Below are 19748 nucleotides of genomic sequence, written 5' to 3' on the forward strand. Positions count from 1 at the left end.
GATATACATGTACCTACCATATTGCAGCAGTAATCAGCCGTTTACATATATGTAAATAGGAATATGCACAAGCAAGTAGAGGACTGGTTAAAATGTTTGGTGGATCCAGTGTAGCTTCTCTCAGCTCAATAACACGTATGTACTTTGCTAAAATAGGTATTTTTCAAATACATTTTCAGCTGATAACTGCACAATTGAACAAAACTTTATTAAAATTATTTTCAAAAATCATTTTTTGTTAAAAAAACTTTACTCCCACATGAAAATCATCTGCACCAGGGAAATTTTTCTCTTAAAATGAAATGTACAATGTCTAAACCAAATATCAGTTTTTGTCTTTGAACAATAATAATAATAGCGCCAATCATTCCATTGCTTATAATCTTTAGGTTGACATTCATCTAATCACTAAGGGACTTTAAGGTAATGCTTACCATTCAACTATTGAAAAAAATCTAATGGCACTTAAAGCAAAATAACCCCCATATAAAACCTCCCATTTGCTATTCAATACAAAACATATCACCAATGATACACTGTACCCCAAACTCATAATCCCTTCCACAAAGTTTACTTCACGACTAACTGAACACCTATGTTAAAGAATTACATAGCTTGAACAACAGACATTAACTGCATTAAGAGGGGACTTTAATAAGCAGTGGAAAAATGAGCCAACATTTTATATCATTTAATATAATATAATATAATATACAGTAAAGAAATGTAAAAACACATCAGCAAAACCTGATTTACAGCTCGATGTGCAATGGGCAGATTTTCAGGGTATATATGTAACAATATCGTTAAACTTTATACAGATAATGGAATATGACATAATGAAATAGCATCCATCTGCCTGTGTCAAATGACATTTAACCAGTCCACACAAGAAAAAAGGTAAAATTTTCATAAAATGAAAAAAAAATGACACCTACAATTTGGCTTTGAAGATTAAAACCTATAAAGTCAACTTAGAGAAGATTTTAAATAAGTCACCCTATATTGTGTATAATATATACAAAGTTATCTGCACTGGATAAAAATATCATTTAGTTGCCATTGTGGTGGATACACATTAAAAATACATGTGCATCTCTTAAAAAATAGAAAAAAGCAGCACTTGACTAGATATGGCCCTCTGATGTGGCCATTCACAAGGAGTATGAGAGGAAACTGAGAACCACCCCCACTATCAGCATACCTGGGCACACCTGGTGTTACTCGGGGTGTAACCAGCTTGAATCAAGATGTATTAATATTTGACTAGAAATAATAAGAAGAATTAAGAAATTGCCAGCACAAATAGTTGTCACCATATAAACCAAATCCTTCTGGAAAGTACTATTACTAGTACATGTACCTTTATATAAATCCTTCCCTCCCAAGTTAGCTTGCACATTCAATAACTGAGAAATACAAAATATGAAAATATATGAAAAATTGACTTGCATTTTCATAGTAATATTTGCACATATATAACAAAATATACAACAAGATATTACACTCCCCCTCCTAAAAATGACAATAAAATGTCTGCCTTAATCATATGTCTGAGTTTCACAGTTGGCTGCATTGAGCAATATATATCCATACAGTAATATATGTTAGACATGCTATATCTGTGCCTGACAATAAACCTACGGTATCCCCCATTTCGTGTACTATTTTAGAGGCTCCTGATATCAGAGGGCAGTGTAAAAACTACGGTATACCCATCATGTCCAGCAGGGTGTTAATCTTAGCGTTGAGCCACTCTGCCTGTCTGTTCCTGAGTCCAGTGATCCAGGGAGTGGGGAGCTGAGAGTAACCTACCCTACACCCCAGGAAACCCCCTGCTATACAAGCATTGCTGTTGCTGTCCCCTCCACGCATAATTAGGTCTGTGATGATATCTCTGGAAATACACAGGAAGAGTTTAACATATTAGACAGCAATGCTATCAGATTTACAGACAATATATTGCAGCGATGATGTCTCTGGAAACAAAGAGAGAGAGAGTTTAGCACATTAGACAGCACTGCTAGCAAAATGTTCAGAAAATGTTACTGACATGACTCAAATGTTCACTTTTTTTGGTAATAATCACTGGACAAACAAGATGCAGGTTTGACAACAAATAACTGAAATCCCATGTTTCCATTTACTTTCGGAGAGCTTGTTAACAAAGTTAACTTTGACTACATTTTGGTGAGATGGTAAAACTGAAGAACATCCAAAAAGCATTATGATATAAAATATACCAGTAAAAATATCTTCCAAAAAGCAATGAGCCTCCCTGTACTACTACCTAGAATGTTTTAACATTTTCTACGAGTGATTCTCCTTGTACCAGCTAGGTATACACACACTACCTGTAATCTCTCTGGTCTCTGAGTGCGGCCAGACCAGCTGCCAGTGGGGTGTATACAAAACTCATTGTTGATGGACTGGTTAGGTCAAGGCTGAAAGGAAAAATAAATGGGTAGTACAGTATACACCATATGCAATAAATGAATGATAAGGAATTTGAAGTATGGCTCAGCTGTGTGTGTGTGTGTGTGTGTGTGTGTGTGTGTGTGTGTGTGTGTGTGAGTATGCGCATGCGTGCGTGCATGTGTGTGTCTTCAAAATCTAAAAACTGCATAATATTCATGCTAAAACAATTAAATCTGACCTACCTATCAAACTGTGTAACACTGATAATATGATCAAACTCCTTGTACTGTTTCTCTGTGGTAAGCTGTTTCCTGGCCAGTTCAGCAGCCATTGCTATCATCTTCTCCAGCTCTTCTGGCTTAGCCACATCATGCTTACCCTGGGGAGGAGAAAAACTGGTGAAATAGGGTTCATCACTTTTTCTTGTGTAATGATGATAAAAAATTGTTTCTAAAGCGATTAAAGGGCAACTCAATGGGATTTACCTGGGGAAATCAGCAATTTTCTTGTACTCTAGAATCATTTATCTATCCCTCTCTGCACTTGGATTCAACCTTTCATTGAATCTATAAATTCTTCAAATGTGAAATTTCAAATGCAATGTAATGTATAGAAATTCAAACTATATGTTACTGAAGATGGCAATGAATACAGAATACCTGGGAAATAATGTTATAAATTTCTGTACAAAGTTCAGTGACAAAATACAATGCACATTGACAATAATTAATACACCTGATATATATGACCATGAAAAACAAAGTAATAAAAACTATTACAAACAGATTGGAGGTAAAAAGATGTTCCTATAAACACATACCTGTAAAAGCAGCGCCACTGTCGCGGCCACCATGACGGCTGCTGCCAGACATCGCGGCTCACTGTGGGTGGCCTTGCATATCCTCAGTGTGTTAGCAACCACCTCCTGGTAGTCATGGAAATGTGGAACACCTGGGAGATATTAAACATTGCTTATAAGTCACTACGTCATTCTCTGTTGCTGTTTAATCACACATTACATAATTATCATAGAAGGTTTAAAAATAGTTTTATAACTTAATGGGCCTTTTGCCATTTTGGCGATATTTTTCATCATGAAAGTTGAAGATATTATCTTAGAGTGACATCTAGCTGAAAGAGTATACTTTTGTCCTTAAAATACTCCTCAGGGCAAAGAACAGTACTACTTGTATAAAGGATGTGACTTTGTTGTCCAGTACAAGTACACGGATCATTTACAACTATAGAACACTCTCATACCTAGGACAAGACACCTTGACAGAGCAGCATTATCACAGAGAATATCCACATCACCATTACAGTTCTCTCCATCACACTGGTCATGTGACTGGTCACATGTCTGGTCATGTGACTGCTCCACCAGCGATCTGGCTGCAATGTGAGGCTTCTCTGTGAAATACGGTGTGTTCACGACCTGAGGTGATAGTGACAGACATAATGGAATATACATGTAGATGTAGAACATTTCCATGGCATTCTATATACCTTATGAAATATCCTATTGTTAGTTGTATAGGACACCATAAGAATCCTACAGACGTCCTATAGGATTTTTATGTGGAGATTAACATTTGTTAATCTGATTTAAACGCATCACACAATGCCCGCTGCCTTGTAGGTTGCGTGAGACCCTACAGCGCCACCTGCGGTAACGCCCCCTGCATGTAGTTGCGCGCGCATGTTAGACCGTTAAATTCAATTTCGCATCTTCAACAGTGCAGCGCCGCACGCTTTCCGCTTATGGCTTTTTAATTCCCACCCTCCCACTCTATATTTAGTGTCTGCTTTGCTTGTGGGTACTTATAGAATCTTTTCATATTTCTTATTTTGTAAGCTTTATTTTACATCTCACGGGGATTTTGTATTTTTGCCTTGAGTACCATAAGACCGCTACGTGGCTCTGAGCTTTAAAGAATTGTTTTTGGTTTTAGTTTAGTGTAGTGTTATTTAGTAATCAACCAATAAACTTTTCTAAGCCTGTGTTGTGTGTTTGTGTTTAACTAGGAAATACATCCTACTATACGACCCTATGGGATATTTCCATATTGGGTATAAAAAGGGTTGTTGATACAAACATGATCTACAATTTTTTTTATACATAACGATTGGAATAACAGTTGAAAGCTAGAAATGTACTCCTCACTTTATGAAAGTCATGTTGCTATTTTTAGTTATAAAAAAATCTTCAAATTGTCATTGTCTATGATTTACCTTGGTTATAGTATTACTGAACACAATTCCCTCAGAGTCTCCCAGCTCAGTGAACCCATGGTCAGACCAGTGCTTTAGTCTTTTGGCAAAGTCCAGTTCATCCACCACGCCTCCCCACTGGTCAAGAGAATCCAGCACCAGAGCCTGGAGGAAGAAATAAAAAGTACTCCTTGATTTTCTGGAGAAAGGAAATAACATAAATCACACATCGTATGGTTAAAATCACAGCTCCAAATATTACAACAGCCATGTTTGCAATTGTGGTTTTCTAAAATATTTCCTGATCGACTGCTTTTTATATTATGATTTATAATAGTGACTAAACAACAGGAGATCCATACAAAAAAATCTTAGCATAACACCACTGATCAATACACGATCCTTTGAGAAATAAAAATTAAAAATTACATTCAGTACTGCACTCAAATGATTCAGTTTCACTATATTCCCAGTTTTCATGGTTTTCCCCATACTTCCTACTTGTACTCACACATTGATCAAAGTCCACAGTCCAGTCCCCCTGTCTCCAGCGTACTCTGTGCTGATCCCGCACAATGTCACTGTAGGTCAAGGTCTCTGGTTCGTAGTAAAATTGTGCCTCTTGCACTGGCATGAACTCCGTGGCCAGCCCTATGGCATCCCCTATTGCAGCCCCATACAGCAACCCTACACAGTATATGATATTAATTATAGTAGTGTACTCATAGGGTGCTTTCCCAGAGATTTAGATCGATCTAAAGCTTAAGTTTTAGATCGACCTAACTCCCTGGGGGTTCACGCTAAATTGCAGTCAGCCGAGCGGACACCATAGTTAATTACCCCCTTACAGCGCTTAGTAGGCGGGACAGACGCTTAAGCCGGCCAAGCTGACAGTAATCTAGTGAGACTCCCCATAGGGATAGATCGATCTAAAAATCTATGGAAATGGGGTGTTAGTGTAAAAAAAGTTTTTAAAATCTAGTTGTCTGATGATAATAAGAATGGTCATTTTAGTTCCCATTTCATACAATTATTAAATGCTTTGTTCTTTGAAAAAAAAATCAACAAAACTTCTTTGCTTTATAAATTTTAATATGTCATTTTATCCAATTATAATATATCTAAATAACTTTATATTTGTTTAATTCTGTGAAAAATAAAATCACAAATTAAAAAACCTATCACATAAAGAATTTATGGAAAAAAACAATCTTAAATGTTAGTAGCCAACATTGAAAAATAAATAGTAATTTAAGATACCCTAAACTGATGATACAGTGTAGAAGGGGCTAATAGTTTTACAGAAGGGAAAAGGCATTAACAAAGGAAAAAAGATGAGATGTATTAGTAAATAACAGCTGTTTACCAGTGATTCTGTCCCTCAAGTCCAGAGGATCCAGAGCACTTGCATCCAGTGGTGGCAGCAATGGTGTTTTGATACGGCTTGGTGTATTAGTTGTGTGTGTCTGACTCTGTATATACTGAGCTTGTGCTGACTGGGGGTTGGGTACAGAACTGTGCAGCTGATTCCCCCGAACTCTCTTAAAAACATTCTTATCCAAATTTACTTTGGGTTCTTTTTTAGTGGCATACTTTTTCAAATACTTGACAGTTGCTTCAGAGCCTTCGTCACAGATGCTCTGAGGAGGGTAAGTCAGTTTGTTATGCCCCGCAAGGACAATTTGCACAGTTTCTGATTGTCCTAAGGATTCAGGCAATGTCCTCAACCTGTTATGACTGACATTGATTTTAGCCAAAACCTCCATATCACCAATGTCTTCCGGCAGTTCTTTGAGCTTATTATGAGACACGTCAATTTTTTCTAGTTTCACTAATCTTGTGAAGGATTTCGGAAGGCTGCGGAGGTTGTTGTGGCTAACGAGGACGACACGCAAGTGAAATAACAACCCAAAACTCTCTGGCAGTTCTGAAAGTCTGTTGTGATTGAGGTTGATATGCTGAAGATGTGGCAGGCGAAGTGGAAGTTCTGTTGGAAGCTCATATATCTCATTGAAGGAGACGTCCATTCTTTCATACAGGGAGATAGAATCCACGATGGACCAAGGAAGTTCTATTAAACTTGTCTCACATGATTCACCATTCATGTGCTGAAAGAAGAAGATATGGGAATTATGTGATATTTGATATATATATATATACAGACAACTAGGAAGGAGGCATCACTTATCAATAATTCCAATAGCATAAAAAAATTGGTGTCCTTTCTTTAAAATTAAAAAATATATATATATAAATAATTTTGGCTAAAATATGGATGTAAATACTGTAAAATCCTGCACTTAATTTAGTTTTAAAATGAAACAGATGATATGAATTCATTCCTTCAAATAAGAACTCCAACAACCAGAAATTATGAGGGCTGATTAAACAATGTGTGAGCAATAAGAAGATTAATTTACTCTAACAAAATAGTCAGCACAATAAATTGTAGGTCAGATGAAATCAACGCACACCCCAAAATGAAATATGCATAGAGAAATAAATATTCAATAATCAGAAAATCTGGTGTGACTGATGTCGCTGTATATCAAAAGTCCTAATAAGATATTCATACACTGTTCACGAATGATCAATAAATGCATTATGTAAGTATACTTTGAATAATTAAAAGAAACCATACAAGTAATTAATATAACATTTGCTCCAATAACTGCAAAATAATGGGTTATCAATTTTTCATAGAAATAATGGAATAAAGAGCAAAATTACCCTGCAGTATTGTTTGTAGTTGACCCTACGGCTGAGGTTCAGCTCCTTTCTTTCGTGCTCCCTCACGGGAGACAGATCGTGCGTTTCCACGTTCCCCATCCTCCACTTGTTTACCTCTAGTGTTGGGCTCGTCTTGGAAGTTCGAAGTGCAACGTGTCACAGTTATTGTTAATTAACTTCAAGAAAAGACATGCACATATTCTCCTTTTAATACAAACAAATGTAAGCTCCCAACCCCGAAGCATGTTCAAATTCTACATGGATTTAAGCTCCAATTACAAAGTAAATGCGAAAAACCACCTTGCATCTGTCAAGTTTCGTTCTCACGGCGGCCATTGCAGTTTTGTACACTACGTCATCAGAACGTGTGTACACAGACGACACAGCATGGAAGGGTCGAATGGTTCAGGTATTTCTAACATTTGTTCTAACATATCGTCAAAACTGACTTACGATTCTACCTGTTATGAGACCATAGTGCGTGTTATTTGTGTAAATCGTCCCTTCTATTTTCCCAACATCAGTTCATGTTTATGCGATCAGTTTTTCATAGAAATGCCAACATATTTAGAAATTATCCAGGGGTGAAATTGACAACGCTCTCTCATGGCTGTATCAATTTCACTGTCACTGGTAGCTTCAGCTTATGGTGCCACGTTTTTTTTGTAGATTATCAATTTCAGCATGTCAGCATGTAAGCAGTATTATTAAACTTTTGTTTTTCCTGTGAATGATATTTAAAACTTAACACAAAGTTTACTTTTAGAATTTGAGCAAGTCAGATGATGTTATATGATGAAATAATTGAGATGTTTTGTGGATAGTGTTTATTGGTATCAAAAAGTATTTGTTATTGTACATTGGACCTACTCTTCCTGTAGTGCAAATACTTTTGATTTTCTATAAGACAAACTAATACCTGTACTTATCATTGGCAAAAAATTGTTCATTAAATTTTCTCATTGTGTCAGTTTGTTCCTGCCTTCTTCTCAGTAATGCTGTTATTGAAGAGAATTCTTCGTTTCTCACCAAAATAATATGCTATTCATATGTGTTTATACTCATGTAGATCTAGAAAAAAATGAATATAAGTAGATTTTTTTCAAACTGTTTACAGATGCACATCAACAAGAAAAAGGTGAGGAGGATGGTGCTGAAATTGAACAAATAATTGGTAAGCATTCTTTTAATGGAAATACATCATATTATATACAAAAACGGAAAAAGAAGGACTTAAAAATCTAGCAAAGGATACACTATATGTGAGATGTATAGAACATTTATGCGGTGAAAGCAAGAGACATGACTAGATTTAGTTGGTAACATTATTATATCAGATTTTGTTTTCAGTTTGTTGTTTATAATTTAACAAAGCAGAAGCAGATTAATATGTTAATTTGACATACTTATATTTTGAAACTTCTTTTTAGGAAAATAAATTGGCAACTTGAATGGTCCCATTCCGTTAGGTTAGTTTTTTTTTTCTTTCTTGATAATGGTGTTTATCTATTGTAGATACTGAGAGAACCCCAGTACAGGAGACAGGATATGATTTCCCTCTCGGTAATAGAGAAGATGGTGCCACTCCCGGGAATACAGGGGATGACGGGGGAGGGGAGGATTCTTTGGAAGACTCAGGTATTTTACCAAGCAAGGTGCTATGGGTGAAAGGTTGTCAGGCAGGCCATAAAAGGGTCTAATTATTGTAATTTGTATTTTATTTTATTCATATTTTTTTCCTGTTGGGAGAAAAAACATTTGTTATAACACACATAGCAATGTGTGTGAGTGTTTACATACATGCATATGTGCGTGCACATGTGTATATAAGCCAAGTGCTAACTATTGATTTGATTACAGCATTTATCTGGTTTTCATGCCATATGTTTCCATTATATATGGACTGCTCATTGATCCAATATTAATGATATGATACAGTCATATATGGATTAATACTGAACCTTCCTAGTCATGTGATTAACTTGGCAAAATTTTTTATTCCAGATGGGTAGTTTATGTGTGTGAGTGTTTCAGGCTTTCAGCAGATATACAAATAGTACAAATGATATTTAGAGAGGTTGATACATCAGTACGACTCATATATCTGTATGCAAAGTTACCAGAAAACTTAAGTTATTCAAACTCTTATTTTTATGGTAAGAATATTTAATTTAGTATATAATATCATTTTGATCAAGCTTTGCTTCATTAAAACATAACTACAAAACTGAGAGAAAAAATTCAACCATGTATGATCTTAAGGATAAAACTGAATCACTTCCCTAAGTTTAATTCTTATCAAAAATGAGCTAAAAATTCTTCCAATCCCTTCCTGTTGCCAGGCAGTGAAAATGACAGCTCAGGCGGAGAGGAATCGGACGTAGAAGACAACTTCGATGACATGATGTACCCCAGTCAGCGTCTCCACAGGCACCCGGTGGACGAGCTGCCGAGAACGGTGGCCAAGCTGGAGACCAAGGACGGCTGTATGGTGTATGTGGTGGGCACGGCGCACTTCAGCGAGGAGAGCCAGGAGGACGTGGCCAAGGTAAAGGTCATATGCTAATTAGTTATGGAATGTGAAAGAAATTTGGTTTAAGCTATTTCCCAGAGCAGTGTTAAGTTATTAGAAAAAAACTGATATGGAAAAAATGAAATTTGGGAGAGGAGTTTAGTTTAGATTGGAAAGTTGTTTAAACTAGAAATCTTGAGAAAACGTGATATTGGACTAAGTAATCTGAAATATGTGATTCAGTATATTTACATCAATTACATATGTACATATCTACACTATACATTATATGCTATCTGCTCTCTGAATGCTGTCAGTGTTTCATTACTGATTCCAAAACTTATAGATCTACATAATTTTATTCACTAAATGCTTAAAATGACTAGAGTATCTATGCAACGTATTATTTAGAAAACTTCAACTGAGCTATTTACTCTGTAAATTTGGCATAATTGTCTCCACACTTATATTTAAAAAAAAGCATTCCTCTTTACAGACCATCCACGCTGTCCAGCCAGACATAGTGGTTCTAGAGTTATGTCGGAGCAGAGTGAACATATTGGAGCTGGACGAGAGCACACTGCTGCAGGAGGCTCAGAATATTAACCTGCAGAAAATTAGGGTAGCAATAAAACAGGTACTTGGGGGTGTCAGGGGCACACGGTGCTTGAAATAAGATATTTGTAAATGTTGTCAACATGGAAAACTTTTTGTTGTAATATACAACTCAGAAAAACAAGAAAAATTAGAAATACTTAATAGACGTTCAAAAGACCAGTAGGGAACTTTAATTACTTGAGAAGAAAGTATTAAATAGTATATACATCTGTGTGAAATTGCAGTTGCCCATCTATAACAAGAGCCCAGTATATAATACATTGAATCAATTATATTTCAGAATGGCCTCCTCCAGGGAGTGCTCCATCTGTTGCTCCTCAGCATGTCTGCACACCTCACCAAGGAGCTGGGTATGGCGCCCGGTGGGGAGTTCAGGAGGGCTTTCCAGGAGGTAGGGTCCTCTCTCTGTGTGTGTGTGTGTGTGTGTGTGTGTGTGTGTGTGTGTGTGTGTGTGTGTGTGTGTGTGTGTGGACATGTATGTATGTATGTATGTATGTATGTGTGTGTGTGTGCCTGTGTGTGTGAGGGAGTTTCTGTGTGTGTGTGTGTGTGTGTGCATGTGTGTGTGTGAGGGAGTTTGTTTGCGCATGTGTGTGTATGTGAGAGCAAGAGAGATATACAGAGATAAGAGAAAGAGAGTGGTAAAGATTTATCAAACTTCTTTTCATATATGATATTTTTAAAAACTTGAACCCCGCTTTTGAGCTAAGAAATTATTATAACAATCTGCATCACTACTGGAGTTTGAGTAACTTACTGTTTATCACTGATCCTGCTGTTATGTTCAATTATTATTGAAGAACACCGATTGACTGCATTCACATCTATCACTGTACAAAATGCTCTCCTTACAGGCTCAAACCATTCCAGGTTGCAGGGTACATCTAGGAGATCGTCCAATAGGAATCACACTAAAGAGGGCGCTAGGTGCCCTGTCATGGTGGCAGAAACTCAGGCTAGGTTTTTATATGCTCACAACTAAAGATCCTATAAGGTAACTAGCTAGTTGTGAGATTTTATTAGAATTTTATGACTTAATTTATTCACCCTGCAACTTTTATCTCATAAGGGACAGATGATGTTTAGGTATGGGGCAGCTGGGTTAGAAGTTGTATTCATTGCCAGCAGTTGATCATCGTATTGATTTGATTATTATAAGTTCATATCATGGTGCAAGTTGAGAGAAGAGTACCTTCAAATCTAACATGCTTCAAGGGATGATATGTTTGTAACAGGCACTTATTTTTTCCAGCAAAGAAGATGTAGAGAAGTGCAAACAGAAGGATCTTCTAGAGGAAATGTTGAAGGAGATGACAGGAGATTACCCTGCTCTTAGTACAGTGTTTGTACAGGAGAGAGACATATTCTTAGCTAATTCCCTAAAGATTGCAGCACAGCCACTTCCTCATCCAGAGCTAGATGGAGGTGAGAGAGAATTAGACATGGTGTTGTAGGTCTTTATATGGTGTGTGTGTGTGTGTGTGTGTGTGTGCGTGTCTGCGTGTGTGTGTGTTTTTTGAGTGTGTGCATGCGTGCTTGCATGAGTGTGTTCATGCATATGTGAGAGAGTGTGTTAGAGAGATAGAGCGTGTGCAAATAAGTGTGCAAGGAAGGAGTCATGTTGATGCATGGGTAAAAAAAGTGAGAGTGAATGTTTAAATTAGATAATTTTGACATAATCTATTTATTATTATCTATTTACCTTGTAGCGATATCCATTAGTTACATTATTCAAGTGACGACAATTGCCTCATGTCATGTTGAATTAAGATATAACTTTCTATCTAACTGTATCATTTCAGATGTGATTCCATAAGTAGTGATGGGGATAGGGCACTTGTATCATATTAATAAAGATATAACATTGTATCTAACTGTATCATTTCAGATGTGGTTCCATCAGTAGTGGTAGGGGTGGTAGGGATAGGGCACCTGCCTGGCATCAAAGAACATTGGGAGGAGGAACACAATGTTCAGGATATTATGACGTAAGTGGTCACAAGTTGTGATTGTTTTCTAATTACAGGGACCACTGTGACAGTGGAGAATTTACTGAAATCAAATATTCATGTTCCTATGCTATTTTGTTAAATATGTAACTGTCTGATTTTAGATAACTGTGTTTATAAAAAGGGATGACTTACAGTTCAAGAATAAATATGCTAATACTTTTTGTCTATAAACCACTCTAAGATCACTTAAAAATCTTAATATTGTCCTCTGTATTATATGTGATCTCCAGGGTCCCCCCTGCCACTCTGGTGGGGACAGCATTCAGGTGGATCATCAGGGCAGGACTGGTAGGACTGTTGTCATGGGGAACATACAGGTTGCTACGGTGGTCTGGGGTCACATGGTCATTGTATTAACGGGAACATGTGCATGCTGACAAGGGGCACACGTGCATTTATGCTGGGAAACAGAGTGATGTTCAAACAGAGGTGTTTGTGTTGAAAGATGGGGATTTAAAAACAGGATTGAGGACACACGTGAACATGTGCAAACACGTGTGTGTGTGTATGAATGAATGGTGCACGGTCTACATTGGAGGCTGAAATGAATCAAATCCACATCTTATTCTGATTCTTTTTCAAGTTTTTGTATACAGTAATCATCATCATCATCGTTATGGTGCTGGGACTTCTCAAAGGACACAGATAACGTGAGCAATGGCGCACATGAGTTAAGTACAGAATTAATGGCGGAACTTCTGGTTTAGGTGACATTTTATGATGCAAGAGACCTGGAACTTTGTTGCACTTTTTAATATTTGCATATTGTGTTGAATCTAAGTAAATGTTTATTTTATTCAGAACAAATCATGTAATTCATGACTATTTATACAAAAAATATGAATTCAGATACACCATTTTCACCAACAAATATATATTGTTTACGAATTTGTGCATTAGTTTTAATAGAATTATTACGTTATGTAAGTTTTCCATCAGAACAGCTGCTGTGTTTTGTAGTAGAATGTAGTTACAAGTGGTCTCCACTGTCTTAAAAGGTGGGTTTTTCTGGTTAAAGTTTGTCCTAAAATAGATAGGATGGGTATAAAAATGATTAGTTTTTAATGGTGCTTAAAGTAAAGAAAAAAGTTGGATAAATGAATACACATTTGTACACGGCAGTTCTTCTTTCTATTCTTTGTGATAATTTGGCATTTTTAATCTTTCAAGCCAAGGCAATACCATCATGGCAACTATGGGGATGTGAATAGCCCACCTGAGGCCCCATTCAGAACAGGTGATCCGAGTATTTACTGATCCGCTGCCAAAATATGGCTGACCACAGTGCAAAAGCGATGACGCCGATTCCTAATGGTCCCCCCCTGACTCCACATGTGCCTTTAAACGGATTAAATATCGGCTCTGGGGTTTAATTGCTAGTCCCCTGCAGCGACAGCACGTGTGGAGGCTGGGAGACCAGCGCCATCGCTTTACAACTGAGGTTGGCTATATTTAGTCAGCAGATCAGTAAGTACTAGGATCATCTTTTCTGAATGGGACCTTGGAGAACTTTTATCAGTGAACTGGTGATTTGTAGCCCACCAGTCTTCGTAGCTGTAGTTATAAACATTTTTACTAAATATGAATGGTTATGATTATTTTTATGGTGTTCTCTCAGTAATAATAAGTGATGCATCATGTTATAAAACTGAACTTTCAGTTAATAAAAATAATAATGGTAAAAGACTGTATGTGCAAGTTGAATTTTATGTCGTAGTTTTGGCTGCAGTGGAGTGACAACCTTACGTTTTTGAACATGTCAGTTTGTCATTTAACAATTTATAGGGTAACAAAAATTAACAAGGCTCTTAAACCCATGAGATTTGTCATGGTTCTCAGTTTTTATTTTTAAAATATTTACACCTACCTACAAAATATAAAACATTTAGTGAATTTAATTCTTGGTAATTCAATAATGCACAACTGTTAAATTCCATCTATTATAAATTGCAGTGAAAGTCTGAACAATGTTTTCTTCAAATGAACTTTTATTTAGTAGTCAAGGAAGACCAAACAGTAAATTGCATCTGTAAACAATTTTGAAATACAATAATTACACATAATTCAATAATTATATATAACATTTGGTAGTTCAATATATTATGCAGAGACTGCTTTGATATTGTGAATTAATAATTATGACATAAAAACATTTAATGACATTGCAACACGCCGTGATATGATACAATATATATATATATTAATTATCAACAGTTAAAAGGGAAAATATGCAGATAACTAATTATGGTGGACATTTAATTTTAATAACATGGCTAACGACCATTTCGTGAAAAAAATTGTACTTTGAACTCATCCAACCAACTTTAAAATAGGCCCAAATATATGGGTCTCAAATATAAACTTTTCAAATATAATATCAATTTTGTGTCAAAGTTAAGGAATGTTTCATTTGGGCCCAATGATAATTTACATTTCACAACCAACATTTGAAAAAAAAAAAAAATTTTAATTTTACTGCAATTTGTAGTAAAAGAGAAAATGCAGTGAATCATTTTAGTTGTCAAGTTGAAGTGTACCACTAATGGTTTTATACGGACTCCACTTCTCCCTACTTGAAATTAAGTTGAGTCAACTGACTTTAAATCAATCAACATCTTGATAAAAATGTAATAAATTATACATTATACTAAACGTATACCTATACATAAAACAAATACCTGATTGTCGCAAACTAACTGTAAGGGTAAGGGTCCCTTATTTATGACCTACACTTCACAAAATGAGGAAAATGGCTCTCCCAGATTTTGCGTGCTAAATTATTTCTACAAAGTTTATATTTTTTACTGATCTAGGTCACTTGGCCCCCATATATTACTTTAATAAGGCACTGGTTTGGTCTCTACATCTGGAATGGATTCAATATGATCACGATTCCAATGAATTAAACTGGAGAGGAATGTTGATATATATACTATGATAAATGGTAATACATTCTTCATACTGTTAAGACCTTTTTCCTTTCTATCAGGCCTTACTTAAGGTCTGTGTCCTTAAATCTTATAATATATTTTTATTTCACAACATTTGGTCTTGTTTGAAAAAATGGGATTTGTTGGACATTTTTTCATGGACTTGACATACATGTCAATCGGCCCTAACATGCCTACCTCTGATATTCCCAAGGGTATTGTAGCTTACTTAACCATGTCTGTAACTTATCAGACAAGCTCAAACAGACCTCCTTTGTCTTCTTTTCTTGCCCTGTGCCTGGTTAAATACACTTAAGTTTTCTTTTTCTGCTGGGTTATAACTAACCGCAGTTCATAATGCTATCAATTTTTCCTGAGACCCATTTGATAAGGCCTGTGTCTATTTGCATTCCTATTCCTGCTCACTAAATACCTCATACAAGTATTAGCTAATGTTGTCTCACTCTGGTGTTCTAAAACCAAATATCAATATTCAGTTAGGTGATACTGCTCCAGCCCTCTCTTAAAGGCCTGTGTAGCAACTCTGTATCTGTCTGCTAATACAGATATATCCATTTAGTCCATATCCACTTCTTAAAGGCCCACTTGACTGTTTAACTGTCTGTTAAAACAGAACTCTAGTTGGTCTATGTCCACTTCTTAAAGGCCTGTGTGCCCTGGCTCTTCCACTCCTGTCTGGTAATACAGGTCTGTTCAAACACCCCCAGGTTGCCCAGGGTGCTGGCGCCAATGTAGGCAGCATGGTACCTCTGGGGGGAGGTGTGTACCTGGAGAGATAGGAACAGTAAGGGAGGATAATGGCACTGCAGATTTGTTCATATTTCTGTTACTACAGGTATAAATGATTTACAAACACAGACACACACAAATTAAATAAAAATAAAAAACTTTGGACAGTATAAAGTAGGACATGAGTGACTACACAAGTATCAAAATGATGGATTGTAAAATCTATGCAAGTCTGCAAGACAACAGATCTATGAGCTGTGGTGCATTATTGTGTTAGGTGTTACACCTCAGTCATCTTCTTAGGTGTGACATCTTAGTCATTGTGCTAGGTGTGACACCTCAGCCATTGTGTTAGGAGTGACATATTTACCTGCACCACAATGGAAGAAGGCACCAGTTTGGACAGTTCAATTTGTAATCTTTCAGCAAAGCCAGGCAGCATTGTGACTCCTCCACTCAAATAGATGTGTCTGGAATAATTCAACAAAAACCTGTGTCATACATATATTAAAGTAATCACTTAATTACCAGTAAAAAGAAGAAAAAATTTAAATGTCTCTACATAGCTGGTTGATACAAGTAACGGGTATGACTAAGATCACTACTGCAAAGAGACAGGATAAGTTTCCAACTCCCTGTTATTTTTTGTCCCACCGTTACCTGTACATCTCTCTCCTGTGGTCCATGGGGCATGCCTGCACTGCCTTGTGGACCAGTTTGGGCACCGTGGGGTTGTCCATCCCCCACAGCTCTGTGTTCATTAAACCCTCTGGGCTGATAAACCGGCCTGCCTCCAGGTCGACCTTCTCACAGGTGCCCTGAGGTACGTCAAAGTTGGTGAGATTCAGCGCCTTTCTGAACTCAGCTGGGTTTTTACTGCACTCCACCAGCTCCTGGTTGTAATCTGTGGCTACATAGCAGATCTGAAACAGACGAAAGTGAAGCTTTATCAAATTTTAAAAGTCTCTCCAATCACAGCACCATAGAAATTAATGACAGTTATTTTCTTAAACATATACAACATATTTTCTAAATCAGACTCTTATTCATTCCCTCAATTTTTCAAAACTGTAATTTAATAAAATTCCATCTTGCTTATGAGAATGCCTTAGAACTAATGAACAAAGACCCTACTAACAGGAATGGACACACATCACTATACCAAGACATTCCTCATTCCTCAATACTCACCTGTTCCAGCACGTAACGGACTATCCATTTCTCCACCTCCGTTGAGAAGTGATACCTATTCTCCGTCAGTTTATGGTTGAGGTCGTCTGCCACCCTCTGCCCGCCATATGCCTGCCGCGTAAGACCAGCATCAACAATGTAACCTGAACAAGTTAATTATTTTGATAATCTAATATCACATAAATATATTTTGACATTCTTTATAGTTTGTGTGATTTCTCCAGTAGGGACTTCACTCAGTAAGTGCAGCAATGAGATATTTAAATATCCTAGTATTATATCAATATATTATTTCAATACTTTTTAATAAGTGCAGCGTTGAGCTCTTTAAACATTTAAGTATTATATCAATATATCATTTATATACTTATATACCTTATGTGTGACACTTCACTCATTACCTGAGACCAGGTTAACACAAAAGTGTATATTTTAAATTAACTGACCATCAATAATAGGCACAATGTCCATCCTCTCCCCAATGTCCACAATGACCCCTGAGGAGTTGCTGTAGGAGTAGAGAGCCAGGATGGGCTGGGCCACCATACTGACCCCTATCACACTGTACTGGTCAATGAGGAGGGTCATCAGGTCCTCCTTCAGCTTGTTACTGTTCTGGGGGATACTCATCATCACCTGATGGAAAATGTGGATATAAAACAATTAACTAAAATTACTTTCCTCCATATCTTTCATCAGTTTATCATGACTGTTCTTGTTGAAAATCAAAACAAAATGTTAAGAAATAGATCTTTGTAGAAGAAAAAAAAACAAATCAAAACACCCTTTTTGTGCAAAAAATAAATCATGAAAGTGAATAAATGAAAAATATTAACAAGAAAACAGAGGTCTTCAAGAAACAACTGCACATTACTGGTATCTAGGAAATGATCTGAAGTTTCTTACCCAATGTTCTGCAGGATTTACTTGTAATTCCTGGAACACCTTCTCTAACACTCCAGGCAACAGCTCCAGGTCAAGAGTAAACTGAAAAAAAGAAAGTTTTAACAACATAAAAGACTAAGTCATGGTTCAATTTAATCTATATATCTGAGAACTTCAGCAAAATTAGTGTCTTCCTAAGGTGCTCCAACAGTAAACATGAAAACACGCCCACACTGTAAAAATCTTTGTATGCTTTATAGGATGACTATATGTAAAAAAATAAATAAATAAATGAATAAATAAATAAATAAATAAATAAATAAAATGAGGCCTCTTACCTTGTCCACCTTTATGGAAGGCTTTATGGGATGCATCAGGGTAGACCTGTCCCTGACATCAGGTTTGTAGGCATCAAATCCATAAAACTTCTGTCCTGTTGTCTTGTTTACAGCCACTACACAGGGGAAAAATACCTGGGGAAGGGAAGCTGGGAGAGAAAATAAATTATCATTATTAAATAAAACAACAATGCATATCTTAAAGAAATCAAATATCAGGTGATAAATGGGCAATTATTGCCCCCCAAAAAATGAAAAAATTATAATCTTTATGATAATACAATAAATATTAGATAATTGAAAATAAGAAAACCTATAAAATGCAAGTGCAAAAAACACACAGCTCTTTTTTTTTTTTTTTTGGTGGTTGTTGTGGGGGGTCTATAGGGCATAAATATAACCCCAAAATATGTGTTGTCTTTTTTTCTTTTTAAGGAAGACCTCATCTTAAATCAATCCCATAGTGACTTACGTTCCTTTCCCAGTAGCCCAGCTCTCACTGAACAGCTGCCGAGATCCAGCACTATCACCTTCTACACATGAAAATATTTAGATGAATGTATCAATTAACATCTTTATCATGAAGGTTAAGAAAAAAGGTGTACAATAGCTAGCTGCCTGCAGTGTTAACATGTTGAGATAACTGATTAATATCTTTCAACATTAAATTCTATGTAAAAATCTACCTGTTCTCACTTACTCTCACAAATACATTTCTGCAAAAAATAATTAAGTTCCTTTTAAATGAAAAAAAAAATGAAAAAAAAAAAAAGAAAGAAAGAAAAAATTATACGTGTTATCAAACAAAATCCCAATATACATGTACATACCCTTGTTTTATGTGGCGTTGGTTTAAGCACTGGGCGCACATATGTAGCCTCACTATGGTCTGCGGTCTGTGACTCCAGCGCCACCTTCCAGTCATTATATTCTCTGTCAGTGGGACAGCGTACCATGAGATAATGACCTCGCTGTGGATGCAAAAATATTTGATCATTAGTTCCATTAGTTATTGACTTATACAAGCCATTAAGGTTATGTTTAAGTAATTTAACAAAACAACATAATAAATAAATAAATGAAAATAAATTCACAAATAAAATAAAAAAATAATAATAATAATAATAATAATAATTTATTTTTCTATGGCGCA

General features: G+C 36.3%; 3 protein-coding genes across 3 annotated transcripts; 1 reads left to right on the forward strand and 2 right to left on the reverse strand.

The window, feature by feature from the left end:
• Positions 1–140: 140 nt before the first annotated feature.
• On the reverse strand, positions 141–7617 carry LOC106163399 (uncharacterized). The gene is made up of 9 exons (XM_013540971.2): positions 7360–7617; positions 5996–6737; positions 5141–5316; positions 4651–4794; positions 3679–3853; positions 3239–3369; positions 2661–2797; positions 2355–2444; positions 141–1897 (listed from the first exon to the last, which is right to left on the reverse strand). Exons 1-9 carry the CDS (start codon positions 7456–7458, stop codon positions 1705–1707), a joined length of 1887 nt encoding a protein of 628 aa, XP_013396425.2. The 5' UTR covers positions 7459–7617; the 3' UTR covers positions 141–1704.
• On the forward strand, positions 7605–14187 carry LOC106163400 (traB domain-containing protein). Its single transcript, XM_087015399.1, has 10 exons — positions 7605–7768; positions 8477–8533; positions 8875–8997; positions 9702–9907; positions 10368–10508; positions 10770–10880; positions 11344–11483; positions 11742–11914; positions 12378–12477; positions 12732–14187. Exons 1-10 carry the CDS (start codon positions 7618–7620, stop codon positions 12856–12858), a joined length of 1329 nt encoding a protein of 442 aa, XP_086871525.1. The 5' UTR covers positions 7605–7617; the 3' UTR covers positions 12859–14187.
• Positions 14188–14309: 122 nt separating this feature from the next.
• Positions 14310–19566, reverse strand: LOC106173776 (uncharacterized). The gene is made up of 9 exons (XM_087015400.1): positions 19426–19566; positions 19068–19128; positions 18596–18744; positions 18279–18359; positions 17819–18008; positions 17373–17515; positions 16842–17104; positions 16552–16651; positions 14310–16219 (listed from the first exon to the last, which is right to left on the reverse strand). Exons 1-9 carry the CDS (start codon positions 19549–19551, stop codon positions 16079–16081), a joined length of 1254 nt encoding a protein of 417 aa, XP_086871526.1. The 5' UTR covers positions 19552–19566; the 3' UTR covers positions 14310–16078.
• Between the last annotated feature and the right edge of the window lie 182 nt (positions 19567–19748).

The sequence above is a fragment of the Lingula anatina genome, chromosome 6, assembly GCF_051362555.1.
Source record: "Lingula anatina isolate TDL-2025a chromosome 6, LinAna3.0, whole genome shotgun sequence".
NCBI lineage: Eukaryota > Metazoa > Brachiopoda > Lingulata > Lingulida > Lingulidae > Lingula > Lingula anatina.

Coding starts and splice junctions, on each gene's coding strand:
- LOC106163399 (XM_013540971.2), bottom strand. CDS start 7,458: ATGGGGAACGTGGAAACGCACGATCTGTCTCCCGTGAGGGAGCACGAA. Junction 6,738..7,359: donor ACTACAAACAATACTGCAGG/GTAATTTTGCTC, acceptor TTCTTCTTTCAG/CACATGAATGGTGAATCATG. Junction 3,370..3,678: donor GTCAAGGTGTCTTGTCCTAG/GTATGAGAGTGT, acceptor AATATCTCCCAG/GTGTTCCACATTTCCATGAC.
- LOC106163400 (XM_087015399.1), top strand. CDS start 7,618: ATGGATTTAAGCTCCAATTACAAAGTAAATGCGAAAAACCACCTTGCA. Junction 7,769..8,476: donor GGAAGGGTCGAATGGTTCAG/GTATTTCTAACA, acceptor AACTGTTTACAG/ATGCACATCAACAAGAAAAA. Junction 8,998..9,701: donor GGATTCTTTGGAAGACTCAG/GTATTTTACCAA, acceptor TCCTGTTGCCAG/GCAGTGAAAATGACAGCTCA.
- LOC106173776 (XM_087015400.1), bottom strand. CDS start 19,551: ATGGTACGCTGTCCCACTGACAGAGAATATAATGACTGGAAGGTGGCG. Junction 17,516..17,818: donor CATTGTGCCTATTATTGATG/GTCAGTTAATTT, acceptor TAACTTGTTCAG/GTTACATTGTTGATGCTGGT. Junction 16,220..16,551: donor CTTCTTCCATTGTGGTGCAG/GTAAATATGTCA, acceptor CTATCTCTCCAG/GTACACACCTCCCCCCAGAG.